Below are 17,892 nucleotides of genomic sequence, written 5' to 3'. Positions count from 1 at the left end.
GAAGTGGGGTCAAAAACTGAACTGATTGCAAAGAAGAGCACAGTCGATTCACAACAATGACTGAGACATGGTTGCCCATAACAGTCCTACCAAAGAGGGTCCTCACCTGGTATCCTGTGAAGACAACTTTATAACCAAGAAGCTGCCAAAAACCTTGGAAACTACTAGAGGGGCAGGGAAGGTCCTCCTGTCCTATTGCCTTTTCTGCTGAGCTTGCTGTGTTACTTCTTGCTCCTACACTAGAAAAAGCCACAGCTAGACCCAGCAAGAATGACTATCTGTCTCGCAGCAAGTGTCCGCTCCAGTTATCAGTGACATTGTACTAGTGTGCCCACATGGGAGTGAGGGAGCCAAAATCCACAGTGGGTAAGGCATCTGGAGCCAGGGCAGGCAACCTCAGGGGCCTCCATAGCAATTTCCTCTATCTTCCCCTGAGAGATTCAGATCTTGTGATATCAGCACGCTACAGGCTGGATTAGCAAGCCACTTCTGGTAACCCACATGGGCAATTCTGCTGGGCTTCCCCAACAGACTTTCAAGACAGTAATAGGCTCTATTTTTAAAGCCAGAAATGGCTTTCTTCTTAACCATATTTCACAGATGCCTTTCAACAACCAGTTCTGCCTAGCAGCAGGGGTACCCTCTCCCCGGGCACTGTTTGCTGGAACAGTTCAAAGTCTCTATTACCTTCCCACAAACATGGGCTGTAACAAACAGACCCCTTGTACTTTATAGCTGTGCAGAACTGAGCAGCTCCGCCAATACAAAAGCACTGCTCCCCCTGGAAGAGGCAACTTCCCTGGATTTGGGGCGCAGCCAGGGAATTAGAGCAAACTAATTGATTCTAAAGACTTCCTAATTTTGAGAAATCTCAGACCAGCAACATCCTCCTAGGGCAGATAGGACACTGGGGATGGAGGAGCCCTTTGCAGGACGCATTGTTAGTGAGGGGATGAAGATTATTGCCATGGAGTAACAAGGAGTGAGGGCTTCCTCAGCCCCACCAGCTGTGCTTTGATACCACAGCACATCTGGAAGGGCATGCAGTAACCCCACTGAGCTCAGAACCAGCAGGTCAGGAGCAGAGCGGAAGCTTTTAATAAATTGCTTACCTGTGGTTTTAGGAGCAAAAGAGTCCAATTAGGGCAACATCATCTTTTCTGTACCTTTTACAGATAAATCACTGAAGATCCTGCCCAAAGAGGACTCAACTATTCCTCACCTTTTACCTATTTTAAGTGCAGAAGCTGTTTAGCAGGGCTGGACGGTTTTCTCTTCCTGTGTCATAGTATTACTTTCTAGTTCCCTTCTAAGTACTTCAGGGGATAGTCTACCATTAAACATACTCGGGTTTTCTAAATGACTGCCCTGGGAAGCAACCGCCTCAAATGCTGCATCTTAATTTCACAAAAGTCTCAGGAGCCAAATGTGCAAGAATTCTCTGCAACATCCCCATTAATCCCCCTGCTGGCATGCATCCAGCCAGAGCTCGGCCGCGAACACAGCCCCACAGAGCTGAGGACCAGCAGCTCCCCGGATGCTCTGCCCTCCATCACAGACACGCTGCAGTTACCAAACCTTTCGTGGGCCCTTGCAGCTTTTCTCCTCTTTTTCTGTGGGCAGGAGGACATCCAGTTCTGCCTCCTCACTGCAGGCCAGCCTGCTGCCCGCAAGCAGATAATCAGTGCCTTGTGACTCAAGGAGAGATCAACAGCACCAGCAGCAAGCAGATTGCTCTCCCCCTCGTCCTCAGATACTAGGATCTCCAACAAATTGGTCAGCACAGCTCCTACTTCCCATTGCTTTATGAAGGGTCCAAAGTCAAGCACATGCCACTCCTGACTGGCCATCCCAGAAAGTGTGCTGGATGGACCAAGCACTGAGGTTTCAGGCTGCGTGGCAGGATCAGTGCTGTGTCCTGCACTGCTGTGCTTCCCCACTCCAGGAAGGAAAATGGACAGGTCCAGAGGCAGGGAACTGCACATCTGAGTCAAAAAAACAACAGTAGGGACAAAATGCCTCTTTGCATCCACACTACCTTTACCTAAGTGGCCTGGAAGAGGTCTCTCAGCCCTGTAACTTGTAGCCAACAGCTCCACAAGAGATTGAAGAAGCCAACAGAGCTCCTGAGACTACATCTGCTTACGAGGCACTGGCAAGCTCAAGCAGAGACCACTGTTGCCAGAGACTGTCTGGACCCACACGAAGTCCCTCCACAACAGCCGCCCCCATACAGCCGCCCCATCACTTAACAGCAAGGGCCAGGCTGGACTCGGAGCAGGGACAGCTCCATGGGAAACCCATTGGCTGTGAGTGTGAGTTCTGCTCTCTGGGTCGTAAGGATGTCCCCCAGGCTGGGATCTCAGCCCAGACCTGAATCAGGCTTGCTTTGCTTCAACGGTAGCTGTTCAATTACTTGAAACCAGTTTCTGACAGACATTGCCAAGGGCACTTTGTATAAACCAGTTCCCACAGCCAGGGCAGCTCTCAGCTATGAGGCTTTCACTGAAATGGCAGCAAGAAGATGAAGGGCAAGGCTTGTCTTGACATGCTCCGGACGGCGGCTTGCAGCCACCGCATGGTTCTGCCTTGATGGCTTTGTGTTCCTCACAGGCAGCAGCCACTGAGAGCCCCCCAGAGCCACCTCTCCACTGGCTAAGAGAGGGAAGGGATGGAAGAGAGGGAGTAAAACCAGAAATTAAAGAGGAGGGAGCACAGTTAGGTGATGGGAGAGAGAGAAAACAGCTTCTAGTCCCTCCTGTGTGCATATCAGCCATCAGAGCTCAGCCTCGGCCAGAGGGTCCCAGTGCACAGGCAGGACCGGGCCTTGAGGTGGGGGAAGAAAAAGCCCAAACAATAACCAGTGTGGATCGGAGGGCGGGTAAGGAGAATAAGAACCAGGAGGCTAGGCCTGCAAGAATTCACACCCTGTGCCCTCAGCTCCAAACACAGCTTAGTTGCTAACAATATTAAATTCCAAAAAGACTTGTAATGTAGGAAAATAAAATAAACATCCTGCACACTTACCCAATCCTGGTAAACAGCTTCCCATGGGCATGGAGAAAACTGAGGATGAACCTTTTGTTCAGCTGCATGGGAAAAAAAAAAAAAAAAAAAAAGAGAGAGGAGAAAACAATTAAACTCTCTCCGATTTCCTGTGAATTAAGAATGTCCCCAGTGACAGAAGAACCTGGCCTGGATGCTGGGGGTGGCACTAGAGATGGGAACCAAATGGACATGCCCGAACTCTTACAAACATCATGCACACAGGCACGGGCAAGTGCCAAACAGCTGGAGCTGGAGCGGGGAGAGGCGGTGGAGACACAGCACCCTCTGCCGGGTCCTGCGCTCCCTCGCAGGGCCACCCGCCCGCTGGGCACCGGCCCCGGGTGCCAGCACCCCAGGAAAGCCACGGCCGCCTGCACGGCAGCTCTCTCTTGGCTGGAGGACTCCTCCTCTGCGCCCCGTAAGCTCGAAGCACAAGGCAGCCTAAGGGGTTATGCAAAAAGAATCCCCAAAGACAGCCTTTCCCACTAGCGTTTCCCACCAATGGGAAACAAAAAAGAAAAAAAAATAAACAACCAACAGAAGCGACTTGTTCGGCGCTCTGCAACTGCGGCAGAGGCTGAGCAGCATCTGGTCAGTGTGGAGAGGGAGCGGGACACCCTCACCAATGCTCTTCTGCAGAGAAGCCAACACGGTGCATTCAGCAGCAAAGCTAGGAGTGCTTGTTTGTGCCCTGCCAGGAGCAGCTTTCAGAAGCAAGAGGGCATTGGGGTGATACTGCACCCCTTCATTTAACTCCAGCCTTAAGCAATTACAGAGAGGGAGACAGCGTTCAGACGTATCAGAAGAGCCTCTGAAACCCCGCAGCAGCAGTGCTGCTATTGAACTACCAGGGCACCATGGAGCTAAGGGGAAACAGGGGGAGCTGGCTGTAGCACATGGCGTGAAGGCAGCTTCCTGCCCTGCTTAGGTCCAGTAACACCAAAACCTGACTTGAATAATTACTTACTACTGCTCTAAGCCGCCTCTGCTAGCTCAGCAGAGCTCTGGGCTTTCCCAGTCCTTATTCAAACGGCTTTGAAGAAGGCTGTGGGTGGGCAAGTAGTCACTCTGCCTGGCTCTGGAGATGGCTGTGTCACACTAGGAGTGGACTGGCCTTGCTTTTACCTTCTCCACAGCAAGAGGCTTTCCTCTCACACCCGCGCGCCTGCATAGCCTCAGTGCAGTGAAAAAAGCCAGGCTCCGAGCACCGCGCGGGGAGATGCTGACCAGGAGCAACCCAGAGCACCACCGCTCTGCTCCCATTCGCGCAAGATTCTTCTATCTTGAACTCCTCTGTAGAGGTCAGTGACACCACTTCCATTTACAGGGGGAAATCAGAGGCACAGGGAGAGGATGAGATTACCAGGCAGGGCTGTGGCAATGTCCGGCCAAGAGCCAGGCACACGTGAGAGGGTGCACGATGGGCACCGAGCGGTGCCTCCTGGCAGCACCGAGCTCCCCACCAAGCCTAGCTGCAGGGGACGATTATCACGGGCAGTCCTAGCTCTGGTGCTACCTCCCACCCTCATTTGCTGAACCCCTCGGCTCACACCATGACTTATGCCAGCTGCTCCGCGAGGTGCGACTGCTCAGTTAGGTGTAATTAACCTGGGCTGCATTCCCGGAGGACCCATGCAGGAGAATGATGCCCTGCTGCAGAGTCGCTCCTGGGCCATGTGCGAGTTTAAACATAAAACCTGTCTCATAAAACAAGCCAGACCAATTAAACTGGCCCCCGCAGCAAGGGGTTCTTGCTTACTCACTATTTTACTGCTGCCCTAAAGAGCCCTTTCCACTGGAACTCGACTTTATTTGCCACCATTTTATTAACTCTGCAGATGAAACCCAGAAGAGACTGGGGAGTACTGAGACAGCACAGCAAAGCCCTTATTCACTCTGCCAGTGAAGCTTGGACATAGCTGCTTCTCCACCAACCTCCTTAGGACACCAAGGCAGCTCAGAGCTTGAAACCTTTAACACGTACTTTTTTTCCAGACAACAGCTTGTGGAGGTAGAAAGCTGGTTTGTGACCAGCTCTGTGGCTCCAGCTGCAATCACATACCCTGACAGAGACACAGCCTAACAAGTCTGAGCCCCTAGCTCAGGTGCAATAGCCTTGGTGGGGCGCTGGACAGTGCTCTGCACACAGCAAGCCCACGTGCTGCCTGCAAGAGCTGGAGGAGGGGGTCCAGGCTCTACATTCTTTGATGGAGGGTATGAAAAAGAGCAGGAGCTCATGGTGTGACCCACCTCTACTGGAAAGCCTGTTGCAATACTGATTGGCAGGCTGCACGTGGGGGGAAAAAGAAATTGGGGCCGAAGTTTTTCTCCAAGGCCCACATTCACCTACAGCCCTGGGAGCACTCGCTCTGCAATCCCCGCACCACTTTACTGGCAGCAGAGGAGTACAAAACTCCCCACCTTGAATGGAAAGTGACGCCTGCGCCCAGCAGGGACGTGCCCAGAATGTTCCCACAGAGGCGCCCAGCTCTGGGAGGGCTCACCAGGACCTCAGCTTCACCCCCATCTTAGAGCAAGTTTCACACTCAGCCTTTTCACTTGCAATCCCAAGGACTAACCAGTCACACTCCACTGGAACCAGCGCTGAACTGGGACGCAGATATGCGCATATATATGTTTTTTAAAAGGAAGCCAGTTACCTGCCTCTAGGAAAGAAGCATGTTTCATACCTCTTGCCAACTTAAGCACGAACCCAGCAAGCCCAGGCAGAGACCTGTGTGCCCCAGCACTGTGGCATCTCAAGCAGGCACCTCTCACTTTTTTCATCACTTTTTTCTCCCACAGCCTCAAGGTTTTGATGAGCTCATCACTTAACTTTGGACCTTTCATCTCCAAGTTCACGCTAAGGCCATGGGCTGCTTTGACTGGGCTTTTCTCTGAATGACTCTCTCTAGTGACTCACCTGTCCCTCAGTCTCTGAGAGCCCTCCCTGCTCCTCCCATCAAGCGCCGCTTCTCACAGAGAGAGGGAAACAGTGACTTCCACCGTCACCTGCTGTTCTGCATTCACATGGCGAAGAACACTTCCCCAAAGCCCTGCTAGCACCCTCGCTACCCTGATGGTGCTAGCATGAGACCTGCAACAACTCCTTGCCTTCATCTCACTCACTGTGCAGTCCAATGGTGGCCACCTCCAAAGGTTTCCTGAAAATGGTCCTTGTACCAGTGTCAGGATGCCAGGGGAAGACAGGGCTCCCTGCATGCTAACATCACTGCCCTTTGCAGACAGCTTTGCTCCTTAGGACAGGGAAGCAAATCCGGCTGGTCCCAGTTTGTCGCTTGGGAAGAGCACACCAAGTAAGGCTTATACAACAACAAAACTATGTCAAAAAATTGATTTTGGCCCTTCTAGTTGAAAAGCGGGCATCACAGATATGGAAGTTATGAGCGTATAGTGAAGGCATTAGTTATAAAAACAAACCAGCTGTCAAGAAGAAGAAGGGGTCCCTGCACACAGTAGTGCCTGAAGCTGAAAACAGCTGTTTCGGCTGTCATGAGTCAGCATGTGCAGACAGACTAAATCCACCTGGGAAGAGGCAACCTCACCAGAGGAAGCAGCCCACTGCTGCTTGGGGAGCATTCACACACCGCACCGCCAACCAAACTGGATTTGTTACCATGGAAGAAATCAACAGTGACTAACAACTTCGCGTGGAGCAGCTAAGTGCAGAGATAGCAACGGCCCTGGAACAGCCAGCTCAAATCACCAAGAGGCCACGAAGAGTACGTCCTGACAACACACAGAACAGAGGCAGTCAGACAGCTTCAGGAAAGGTTTGTCATGTCTTGAGCCAGAAAAGAATAAAGCAAGACCCAACCTCAAGAGACCATGCACTGACCAAAAAGGGTTGAAAACAGTGCCTCCCACCCCAGCACAGAGACACTGGAAATGCCACCAGGGTGCACAGGAAAAGGAGTGCCATGATCCAGGCTGGGAAGCAGAGCTGCTGCGCTCAAACCCAGTGCGGACCCATCTGGCTCACGGCAAGGAGTGCACAGAGCTTTGGCACCTGAGCATCAGTCCCAGCTGTGAAGGAGGCACCAAATAAGGGAAGGATTCTGGAGCAGTGACTCCTGGGGAAAAAGCATTTCAAGTTAAAAATTGTTACTTCAGGTTTGGAAGTAAATTTCAGGATCTGGTCTTTATCAAGTGAGGCAAACTTTCTTCAACATCAGCAAAGCATCTGTGGAGCAGAAAGTGGTGTCAGAGTCAAAATAGGCTGCACAAGACAAGTCCATTAATCAAGAGACCAGATGCAAAACTGCCTGTAACAAATGCGCTGCCTCCACCGGAGTGGAAGGGACTGGAGCACAGCGGGACGTTCTCCTGAGTCTAGGGGTCTCCTCAGTGACAAGGGGTTGGGATACAGACCACAGAGCCACACAGCTCCGCTCCAAAACACGTACCACACTCATCCCAAATATTTTCAGGGTTTCTTGGGCAGCCAGGCTTTTCCAGGCACAGCTTCCTTGCTGAGAACTGTGTGAAATAACATCCAGGCACCCAAACCATGCCATATTCTCACTTCCAGCTCAAGGGCTAGATATACCATGTTAACTATTACAATTATGCCTCTCTTCTGCAGGCATCTCCTCCAGAGCTTTATACCACCCAGTCCAACAGTAACAGTGAGTCCGCTACCTCCTCTGCAGATGGCCTTACAATTATGAGCCTGAGCCTTTATCCCACACTGTCCCAAAGTTGCAAGGCACAGCTTTGGCTGGTGTTTTCCATGGCAGTATCTCACTGAAATAACACCAAGCACTGATACTGAGCTTCCTGAAAAGCCCAAGATGCTGTAGTGAGCTTGACTGGCAAGATACCAGGAGGAAGTTTTTACTGTTACAGGTGCTATTGCAACAAAGTGCTGGTGGAAAGTGTTTTGTGCAAATGGCTACCTACATAAAGGAGATGAAACAAAAGGGCTATTAAGATTGTCTGGCATTTTTGCAGTATTTACAAGGTACCCACAGAGCTGTGAGCAAATTCCAGCCTGGCTAATTACCATAATCATTCCTTTTGAGATACCACCTGCAACCACAAAGGGATACAGAGCTTGCCTTGGCTGCTTCTTGCCACGTGTTCTACTGCAGGTTTCTGTTTAGCAGTCACAATGTCCTGCCCTGAGACGGATTAATTTCTGTAGCATTAGAAGCAATTCCAGTGAGAATCCTGATACTTAACATCAGACACTGCACAAACGTAAAATCCAATTTGCTATGACATGGAAGAAAGAGGGAACCCTGATGTATTGTGGCCTTGAGGCATACAAAATTCATTTCTAGGTAAAGAGACCTTGAGACACTCCTGCAGCTTCCTGATCTTTTGGACTGCAGCAGCTACAGCTCCAGGACACATCTCGTGGCCATAAGAGCTGCATGTCAGCAACCCAGCAAGAGAAGAGAAGGCATTTAGGAAACCCCCCAGCAAAACCAATCAGCTTTTGATTTTTCTCTTCATCGCTGCAGGGAGCAGGTGAGATGAGAAACATAAGCAAGAAAATTGTGCACTTTAGTAATGTAAAAATCAAGCAGTGGTAACTTCACTGGGTCCGAAACAAACACCTGACCTATAAATACATTTAACCTTATTTAATAACGGATTTACTAGTAGAACTTTCAATTTAAGGAAAACAGGTTGAAGAGAATATTTATATGCATGTTATTTCCTTTTCAACCAAACCTGTATCTAAGTTTGGTTTCTATAAATTAGTAATATGCAACATTCTTGAAAAAATATTACCATTAAATAGATTGAAAACTGATTAAGTAACCTCTTAAAAAGCAGTGGTCTTCAGGGACCCTTACTGAACTGGATGGAAAGAGGTTGGCAGAGACTTACTAGCAACGTTTTTAATCAATGAACTGAAAGCAAATTCTGCTGTCAAACTGCCTGTGACACAAAGGCGAATGGAGCACTAGGTAACGACGGCTACAGCGCATTCACACAAGGTTATTATAATCGCTTCAAAATCTGGGGTTTTCCAGCATCGAATGTCATGTTATGCATCTGGGATTGTGTAAAATTAAGTCTCCAGGAGACCATGCCCAAGGCAGCTTCTCCAGAAAGGCTCTAGGGACTACAGCAGCAAAGTTCCCAATGCAGTGTCCAGTAAAAAGGGTTAATGTGTCCCTTAGATGTACAAGCAGAGAGCAGGCACTGGACAGCACGTTTACATCTATATACGGCACTGGCGAGGCTGACACTGAAATACTGCATCCAGTTCTAGTGCCCTTATTTTTAAAAGGATGCTGAAAAAATTGGAAAGGGTCCAAAAAATGGCCATAGAAGTGATTCAAAGACTAGAAATTATGTCTTGCAGTGAAAAAACTTATGCAGCTCAATCTGTTTAGTGTATCAAAAAGACTAAGAGGTGATTTGATTGCGGGGTGCGAAGTGCCTCCATGGTACTTCAGGGCTCTTTACACTCGCAGAATAGCAAAGCACAAGAACAAACTGGAAACATTCACTCTGGAAATCAGGTATAAGTGTTTCAGAACCAGTGCAATTATCACTGGAACGAACTCCCCAGGAAAAGGGTGGATTCTCAAGACTGGATGTCTTTCTGGAAGTTTTGCTTTAGCCAAACACAAGTTATTTGGCTTCATATAGGAGTAGCAGGGTGAAATTTAAGGACCTGTGATATACAGGAGATCAGGCTAGATGATCTAATGGTCCCTGCTGGCCATAAACTCCATGAATCTATGCAAACATGCCAGAGTCCTCAGCTGAGATATCAAGTTAACCTTCAACACAAAACTTTTCACAAATTGGCTCTGGTGCTGCAGGTCGTTTAGGATACAAGCTCAGCTCTTCAAGGCTGCATCTGGTTAAGCACTGAAAGCAAGATGACCCAGGCAGAGCCGTTCTTTGTCCAGCAGGTAAGGGGGAGGCCACATGCTGTGCACTGAAGCAGCCCCAACCAACAAAAAGCACCTTATACTCAAACACATTCTGTTTGCCAGGAGTAAACAGCATCCCCTTCCTGCGATAGAAAACTGACACTGAGAAATGCGTGACGAGTTCTGGTCATAAGAGATCTCCTGTTAGTATAGCTTAGGGTGTTGTCAGCCTTCTTCACTACTCCAGAGTAGAGTATTTGTGGGGTTAAAGCATGAAGGAAGGCGATAATACGAGAAATTAAGAAGGGTGAAGACTGAAGAGATCTAACCCTGAAAGGCTTAGGATGGAGTTAGGCCAACAGAGAAGACATTTGGACAACAGGCTGAGCAGAGGCAGAGCCTTCCAGAAGGATGACAGCATTATCGCACGCAATCTTCAAGCTCCCACTCTCCCAGCCACGCTCACCGGCAGGGATAATGGGATCTACTCACAGCCAGCCTGTACCCCAGGCTCCCACAGCCTGGAGGTAGTTGTCCACCCCGCTGCATTCCTGGAGTACTTCTGGAGCCTTTGCGTCTACCTGGGCAGTGTAATGCAGGGCATGAAGGCATCTCCCTCTCCACTTTGAATTATGCAGCAATGAAATCTGCTGGGAAGGAAGAGTAGAGCCAAGGACAGAGGAAATGACACAGATTCCAGCAGGTTCCACTCCCTGATCCTCCGGAAGGAAGTTTCTTTCCTAATACCCACCTCCACAGTGGATATGAAGCCTGTCTGGAAATGGCTCATTCAACACTGAAGAGAAATAAACATTCCCCATGGCAGAATTAAGAGGTTTGGCTGTGGAATATGAGGTGCCCATCCCAAAAAGTGTACAACACAGCAGAAAAAGTTGTCCTGGGCCAACTTCAGACAAAGATCAAGGTTAGACTAACAACAACAAAAAAAAACCTCAAGAGAAATCACTGTCTACAGCCTTCACCCTACTCTGGGAAATTTCCCAACCCTGCTATTAGGCATTTTACTTCCTTTATCAGTACCGCCAATTCTGGCAGTATTCTTGTCTGAAGTGCACTCTCCCTCCCAACACTACTCTGCAGTGCCTGGATCATCAAATCCGCTGCCACGAGAAAGGACTAATGTGCAGCAGCAAGAGGGGGTTTGGTTACACACAAATCCCTGGCTGATCAGCACCAGCAGGAGAGGAAATGAGGAAAGAGTGACTGACAGGGAAAGGCGGTTTCTGGATGATTGTACTTGGTTTTAGAGTATGAGAAGCTTGTTGGAACTTGAAGTCTCGCTCCCCTCACCACAGCCTCTCTGAGCACTGGGATATAGCAGAGCCCCTCACACAGGCATAACTCATTGATGTCCTTGTAGAGCTCCCACCTCTGATCCACCACGATACTTCTACACACATTAGCACCAGATGCCTGTTACCGGAAGAACAACATGTCGGTGTCTCTCCCATTCAAGTAACATTAGTCCCTGCCTTGTTCTTCACAGTTAAATAAAACCACCAACATAGTCTAAAAAGAAAAGGAAAAGGAAAAAAAAAAAATCCACACCAACTTCTGGAAACTCTTACCGATAGCTTAGTCTTCACTTTCTGGGTAGTAACTAAAGGTCAAGTTGCACTGGAAAGCAACATGTGGGTTCTACACGACACACACATAGAGGCTAAATCAGTAACCAGGCTCTGCGAGCTCTGCCGAGCTCTGGGAGCTTTAGCACAGCAGGACTGAGCATCCGCGGAAGATCACGAGCCTGGGCAAGGTGCAACAGCGTTTCTGCTAATGCAGGAACTGCAGCCAAGAAGGTTTTTTTACCAGCATTTTAAAGTAAAAAACAGGGTTTATAAATAAAGTGCAAGCAGGGAGGGTGCACAACTGGTGGGCAAAAAAAGCCAGTGCTAAGCTGCATGGCTGAATGTCACGTCTCAAACCCAGAGAGGCCAGGAGTGTGGTTTTCGTGTTTAACCAGTTTCAACTGCAGCCTGGCACTCTTTTACTTCCTCCGCAGAGAAGTCTTCTCACTGCTAGGGGAAAGAAACCAACCTTACCATGCGAAACAAAACGGCTAGAGTAAAAATAAAGCCCCAAAGCGGTTTGGTGACCGAGGTCATATTAGGAGGTGGAGGGGTTGCAGGCTGGGGAAAGCACTCAGAAATACTCACATTGCCAACCAAGAAAGAGATTACAGAAAATGAGGCAGGCAGAGAATTAATGCAAGTCCAGCAGGAAAGAGGCTGAGAAGCCTCTTTCACACGCCACCAGCTCCCCCATGCTCAAAACAGTTTGTAAACTGTTTCCTAAACACAAAGGAAAAAAACCCCAGACCTAGTCCTGACCTCCACAAATGAGTAACCAAACCCAACAGCTTCCTGCAAGCTTGTGTGGGTGAGGAAAGGAGGCTGCCTGGGCAGGACAGAGGGAACTCCAGGTTTCTCCCTCTCAAGTCCCGCTTTGGGCACAAAAATGAAGGATGCAACATCTCTTGCTGCTTTTTCGCGTGGGTGGTGGATAAAGGACAGAAATAAGGAAGGGCAGCCTATTAGCTGATTGCTAGTGCCTAGCATTCCCGCCCCAGAGAGCTGCTCTGCTCGTTTTTTGTGCCGCAGGGGAGGCTCAGCAGAGGCTCACAGCACTGCAGAGGTGTGGATCAAATACAGCAACAAGCAGCAGGCTGGAGGGGAAGCACTGCCTTCCCTTGACAGCAAGGGCAGACCATAATGCAACAGACCACAGACGGGATGGCTCACATCAAATACTAGAGAGCATCTAACCGTAGAGGAGACAAACTTCCTGACTTAACAGAAGCCACCCTCCTGTGACAAGGCACCAATGGCTCCCTGACCCAAGGCCTTGCTGGAAGATCTTGTGTATAACATGCTACCAGCTCATGCACCAAGAAAAACCAAGGGGATGCTCCCTCGTGTGTCCCCTCCCTTTGGGGACACACCTACGCCACTACTCTGGTGTGGCTCAGATGTTTAACAGGCGTGAGAAATTGCTTAAGCAGAAAGCCCACTGAGCATCTCCAGGCACTGCTGGTCTAGTGGTTTCCATTCTCTCCACTCTCTGCACAGGCATATAGTGTTAGGTAAAAAAAGCCCTGAAAGCATGCAAGAGTAAGCACAGGCTTCCAGGGCATTGTGTGCAGCCTGCAGGGTTACCCTTTTGGGCAGTCTTGTCCCAGCAGCAGGGGGCAGGCAGGCATGCCTGGGCTTTCACGCTGCCCATCTAAACCAGAGGCACAGCCCCAGCCACCTGGATTTATTTTCCAGGTCAGAGGCTCCTAAAAAAAGGACCACTCTGAGCGCTTGGCCCACCTGATGTCATGTAGGTAGCAAATGAGGGAGCCCCATACTTCAGTCAACAGGGATTACTTGTAAGAGCCTGCACGGAAGAGCAAAGATCAATCTTTCACTGTCCTGAAACCCACCCCCCCCAGCCATGCTGGCAGTGCAGAGAAATGCTCCCACCAGCCTGACAGCAGACTCAGGGGCAGACACCCCAGAAACAACAAGCTCCCCAAGCAGCCTCTTATTCATGCATCTATACAGATGAACAACCGTCATTATAGCAATATATCATTTCCATTTTTGCTTGTCACTTATTTCTAGTCACATGTAATGGATAAGAGTTACAAGGTGAGAAAGGAGCTGAGAGCTAAGGGAGCTGCTCTCAGGAAACAGGGGTGCCTCTGTGGTATATTTGCATGAGCAAAGTTGGACCACGCTCACAGACACCCATCTCACACCACAACAGTCTTTTAACAAACCAGACACTCCTATGGACCACAGGTAGTGACATCAAGGCAACCCCAACTCTGAACACAGGTCACTACCACTCCCATGTGTGACTGGTCCAAGCAAATGACAGGCTGATGGAGCAAAATGGCCAAGAAACCCCCACCAAAACTGCTACTAGACTTACACAACGTTTTATGCCACTGCTCCCTAGAAGCACCCCTCTCCAGATGCAGAGCCCAAGAGACAGCTCCCCTAGACGAAAAATTGCACCGACTGAAACCAGCCAGGAGAAGGAGCCAGCCCAGTCACCCGAGCAGCTGCTATCCAAGAGGAACAAGCACAGAGAGCAGAAACAACAAACACTGCCAAGGAAAAACGGATGTGAAACATGCAGGAGCTGACTAGGACAGTGACCCTTTTCACTAAGGACACATGGCATCTGTTGAGACAGTGACATGAGGAGCCCTGAGGTCTCCTCAGTGGCTCCTGGATGCACAGGCGTTCCCAAAAGTGTCTTCTCCAGCCTTGGACTGCAACCAGGCTGCAGAACTGTAAGTGGACGCAGCATCATGGTACACAGGTAAGGCAGGCAAAGTCAGAAATAAAATTAAGCAGGCAAGAACTGAGAAAGAGAGAAGGTGAGAATCCTTAGACATGTCTCATCTCAGAAGAACAAATCACAGTAAGTTGCAAAGATAGTTCCAATCAGGCATTGCTGGATTCCAGTTAGCTGAATCCTGACCTAGAGGGAAAAAAGCGGGACAGCTCTCACAAACTCTGCTGCTTTGAGAAGACAGTGCCCTCATCCAGCTTCAGGGGACCATTTCCCTGTGTGCTTGGCACTCATCTGATTTTCTAGGACTTGAGAGATGGAAGGAGATGAAGGGGTCCAAAAGAGACCAGCACTATTCATCTGAAAGAAAATAAAAACAATCACCCAAAGATACACACTGCTTACAGCTCCAACTTCGCCGCTGTGTCTCATGGTACTCGCACCCATTACCAGCAGAGTGTATGTATAATAAGCTTCCAAAACAAGCACAGTAGGTAACAAAGAAGAAACACAAAAGTTAAAAACCCTCCATATTCAGCCTCTTGAGAGAACTTTGACCTCTTTTTTTTTTTTTTTTTTGGTTGACCTCCTGGTGGTATTTACTGCTCACTTGAGGAAACCCTGATGCACTGTCCATACTCCCTGCTGTTGAGAAGAAAGCTTACGTAAAGAAATGGAGGTTAAAACATGCTCTGAACTTCAGAGCTAATGATTCCACCACAATTTCTCTGCTACTGCAAAGGGGTTGCTCCATGGGCACTCAGCACCAGGCAAATGCAACACCTCTGTCCCTAACCAGCAGGCTGGGGGGGAAATGGGAAATGGGAAGGTTCCCAGCCGACGCACAGGGCTGAGCCAGCAGATCTTGACTCTGTCCTTAGCTTTCCTAAGAGCTTTTTGGGTGGCCCTACCAAACTTTTGATGGCTCTACAAGATTGACCTCTCACAAAGAGGCTAGGAGACTTAATTCTTTAATGACGCTAAAGTATTCAGACATCTGGAGAGAAGCATTATTCAATTACTGTCTTGCCAAGGGAAAACCTCTCTTCCCTCATCTTAGCTGCAGCTATGGAGTAATCTTTATTAGTGCATGCATGCTGCGTGATAACACAAGGAAGTATCTACTGCAGAGCACAGGCAGCAGGCAATAGCAACTGTGGGAACCTTAACTCAGCATTTCCTGACAGGAGTGATTAAAATCTCAAACTCAGTGTAATATTAACACTTTCTCAAGAGACTGACAGCACGTTTGCCCTGTTTACTTTACCAATTCACAGTCTGCGCAGTAAGCTGCATATGGTACTATCAGATTTAAGATTGATACAGAACCATGGCAAATGAAACCAGTGGCAGAGAAGAAACAGCAGAGACTCTGCTCTTCAGCTCACTTTGCCCTATCCAGCTGTTTTTAAAAAAGCAACACAACTGCTCATTGGTTCTGCCTCCTTTTTTGCATTTCTTATTGGAATCCCACATGAAGTGACCTGATATTGTCAGGTAAGCAAGGCACTGGGTCAGCCTGGACTCTCCTGCCACTGCGCACCTAGAAACATGCAACATGCAGGAGACCACAGAGAACAGCCATTCACAGAATGAAACCCCAAAAGGCTGCAGGCATAACGGACAAAACCCTAAGCACAAAACAGCCAGGCTGCAACCCAAATACTTCTTCAGCTCGCTTTGATACCGTCCCATGCCCTCTGTGCCAGCAGTGCCAAATCCGGTTACTGAGGAAGGGGCCAAATGGAGATGTACGCCCCTTGGTGTGGACAGATGGTACGTTCTTCCAGTTCTGCATCTTCCTAGAAAAGATGATGTAGCAAACTGTGAAAGAAGCAGCTATGCCAAGCCTCTACCTAAACACACAGTGCCAAGGCAAATTGCCAGCTCTGCACGCCACCTTCTCTTGTCACAGCAATGGCTGCAGTGCGAGGTGGCCTTCTGCAGACTTGCCGTCACACTTTACTAACTCCATTCAGTTGGCTTCTAACCCTGAAATAAAGTAATGATGTTTGTGTCTTTGTATATGGCTGCATAAGGAAAAATAGTCAGCACTGAGAACAGACATGCAAGCATGTACTGAGCAGACCCTCTGCTTGCTGATGGGGACAGCACACACATCAGCAGGTCCTGGGAGAGTAATCGTTCAGCATCTCCCTGCCAAGTGTGCCACATCACAGGACTGGCACCTAACCACCGGCACAATGAAGAAAGCAACCACCGAAGACAGAAAACATCCCAAATCAATTTCTTGTCACCTGTGAAATGGCCAGCATCTCCACAGTAAAAACACCGGTCACATTTGGCTTGGGCTGGGTTTGAAGCAACGACCTCCATCCAAAGGGTGCAAGAAGCCTTTCTCCCACACTTCTGTCCAGTACTCATCCGGAGCTGTTAGGGTCTACACTTGCAGTGTTATATCTGCTTCTGGAAGCTGAATACTCTCCCATTCTACCCTGTAAAATTCCCTTCTCTGGCCCAGAAACAGCTGCCTTAAAGCCTGATGCCTGAGGAGCTACCTGCAGAGCACAGCTGTCAGTACAAACGAAAGAACACGGCTTGCCTCAGCCTTTTCAAGGGCTAAAGTTGGCAAGGAAGAGACCAAGGAGGAGATGACACATTTAGACCCATTTCCGCAAAATGACACGTAAAGCACTGGCACACATCCCCTGGGAGAAGAGCTGTTCCCTTCCGCCCGGCTGGGGGATGTGGGGCAGAGGTGCTGCCAGGATGAGGGCTGCTGCCTGTCCCTGGTGCAGGCAGGGCCCTTCCAAGGCCAAACAGTGCCACACAGTGGCAACACAAGGACTGCTCTGCTTTCCAGAGAAGGTGCTGCAAAACACCGAGACGCAGTGAGGAAGAGGGTAAGAGGCTATCGCTTCAAGGAGCAAGGAGTCCAGAGCTTCCCAAAGAGCTGCTGTCTTTATCCAGCCCACAGCTTCACAGCTCGGAAGCTTTGGCAGCGACACGGATTTAAGGTTTCCTTTTCATCTGGTTATTTTCAATCCAGATCAGTTCAGTGACATGGCCACAGCACAGCCCCATAAGCAGTTGTGCCAACACGAGTGGAGTGCTGCACTGCAGCAGGCACAGGGAGCCTGAGTACTAATATCTTGGCTGCCAAAACCAGCAGTGCCCAGACCTGAGCCCTCAACTCCCCCTGCCTTTTTGCCATTTTATTTCTGATCGTGTGGCCTCTCCATGATCAGAAAGCTCATGCTTTCCAAGAGCCAACATTTCAAACAGATGAAGAAATCAAGACTAATGGTAGTAATCAGACACACAATCTGTACAGGCATTGCCAGCAACCTGCACTTCAGAGAGCACATCCCCCCCATTGAACAGACCAAGGGCAAGCTCTAGCAAACAGGGCTGCACTATAAACAAGAGGACATCACTGCCCCCCGCCTTGCTAGTGGTTACACTACCTCACATGGGAGCGCTGCAAAAGAGAAACCCCTAGTGCCTCAAAACCACTCACAGCATCTTATATCAAAGCGTCTTCATCAATGATTTATGGAGAGGCTAAAGCTTGGCACGTTCCTTTCAGTGATGCTGAGGAAGCAAAGGTCTCCAGAAGAGAAGCTGAAGAGAGGGAAAACAATCAAGGGCAGTAACGTCTTAAAAATGCTGCAGCAATGTGCCAGAGCTTATCTTTCAAGACTTCACCCCA

The 17,892-nt window shown here is 49.2% G+C and overlaps 1 protein-coding gene across 3 annotated transcripts in view; it reads right to left on the bottom strand.

The window, feature by feature from the left end:
- Nucleotides 1–17,892, bottom strand: part of SMG6 (SMG6 nonsense mediated mRNA decay factor) — a 119,296-nt gene that overhangs the window by 86,488 nt on the left and 14,916 nt on the right. For all 3 annotated transcript variants that reach the window (XM_069791240.1, XM_069791238.1, XM_069791239.1), the window contains exon 9: nt 3,028–3,089. In XM_069791240.1, coding sequence (XP_069647341.1) covers nt 3,028–3,089 — 62 coding nt within the window. The remainder of the gene's footprint in view (nt 1–3,027; nt 3,090–17,892) is intronic.

The sequence above is a fragment of the Haliaeetus albicilla genome, chromosome 9, assembly GCF_947461875.1.
Source record: "Haliaeetus albicilla chromosome 9, bHalAlb1.1, whole genome shotgun sequence".
Taxonomy (NCBI): domain Eukaryota; kingdom Metazoa; phylum Chordata; class Aves; order Accipitriformes; family Accipitridae; genus Haliaeetus; species Haliaeetus albicilla.
This window is presented reverse-complemented; position numbering and strand designations above follow the sequence as displayed.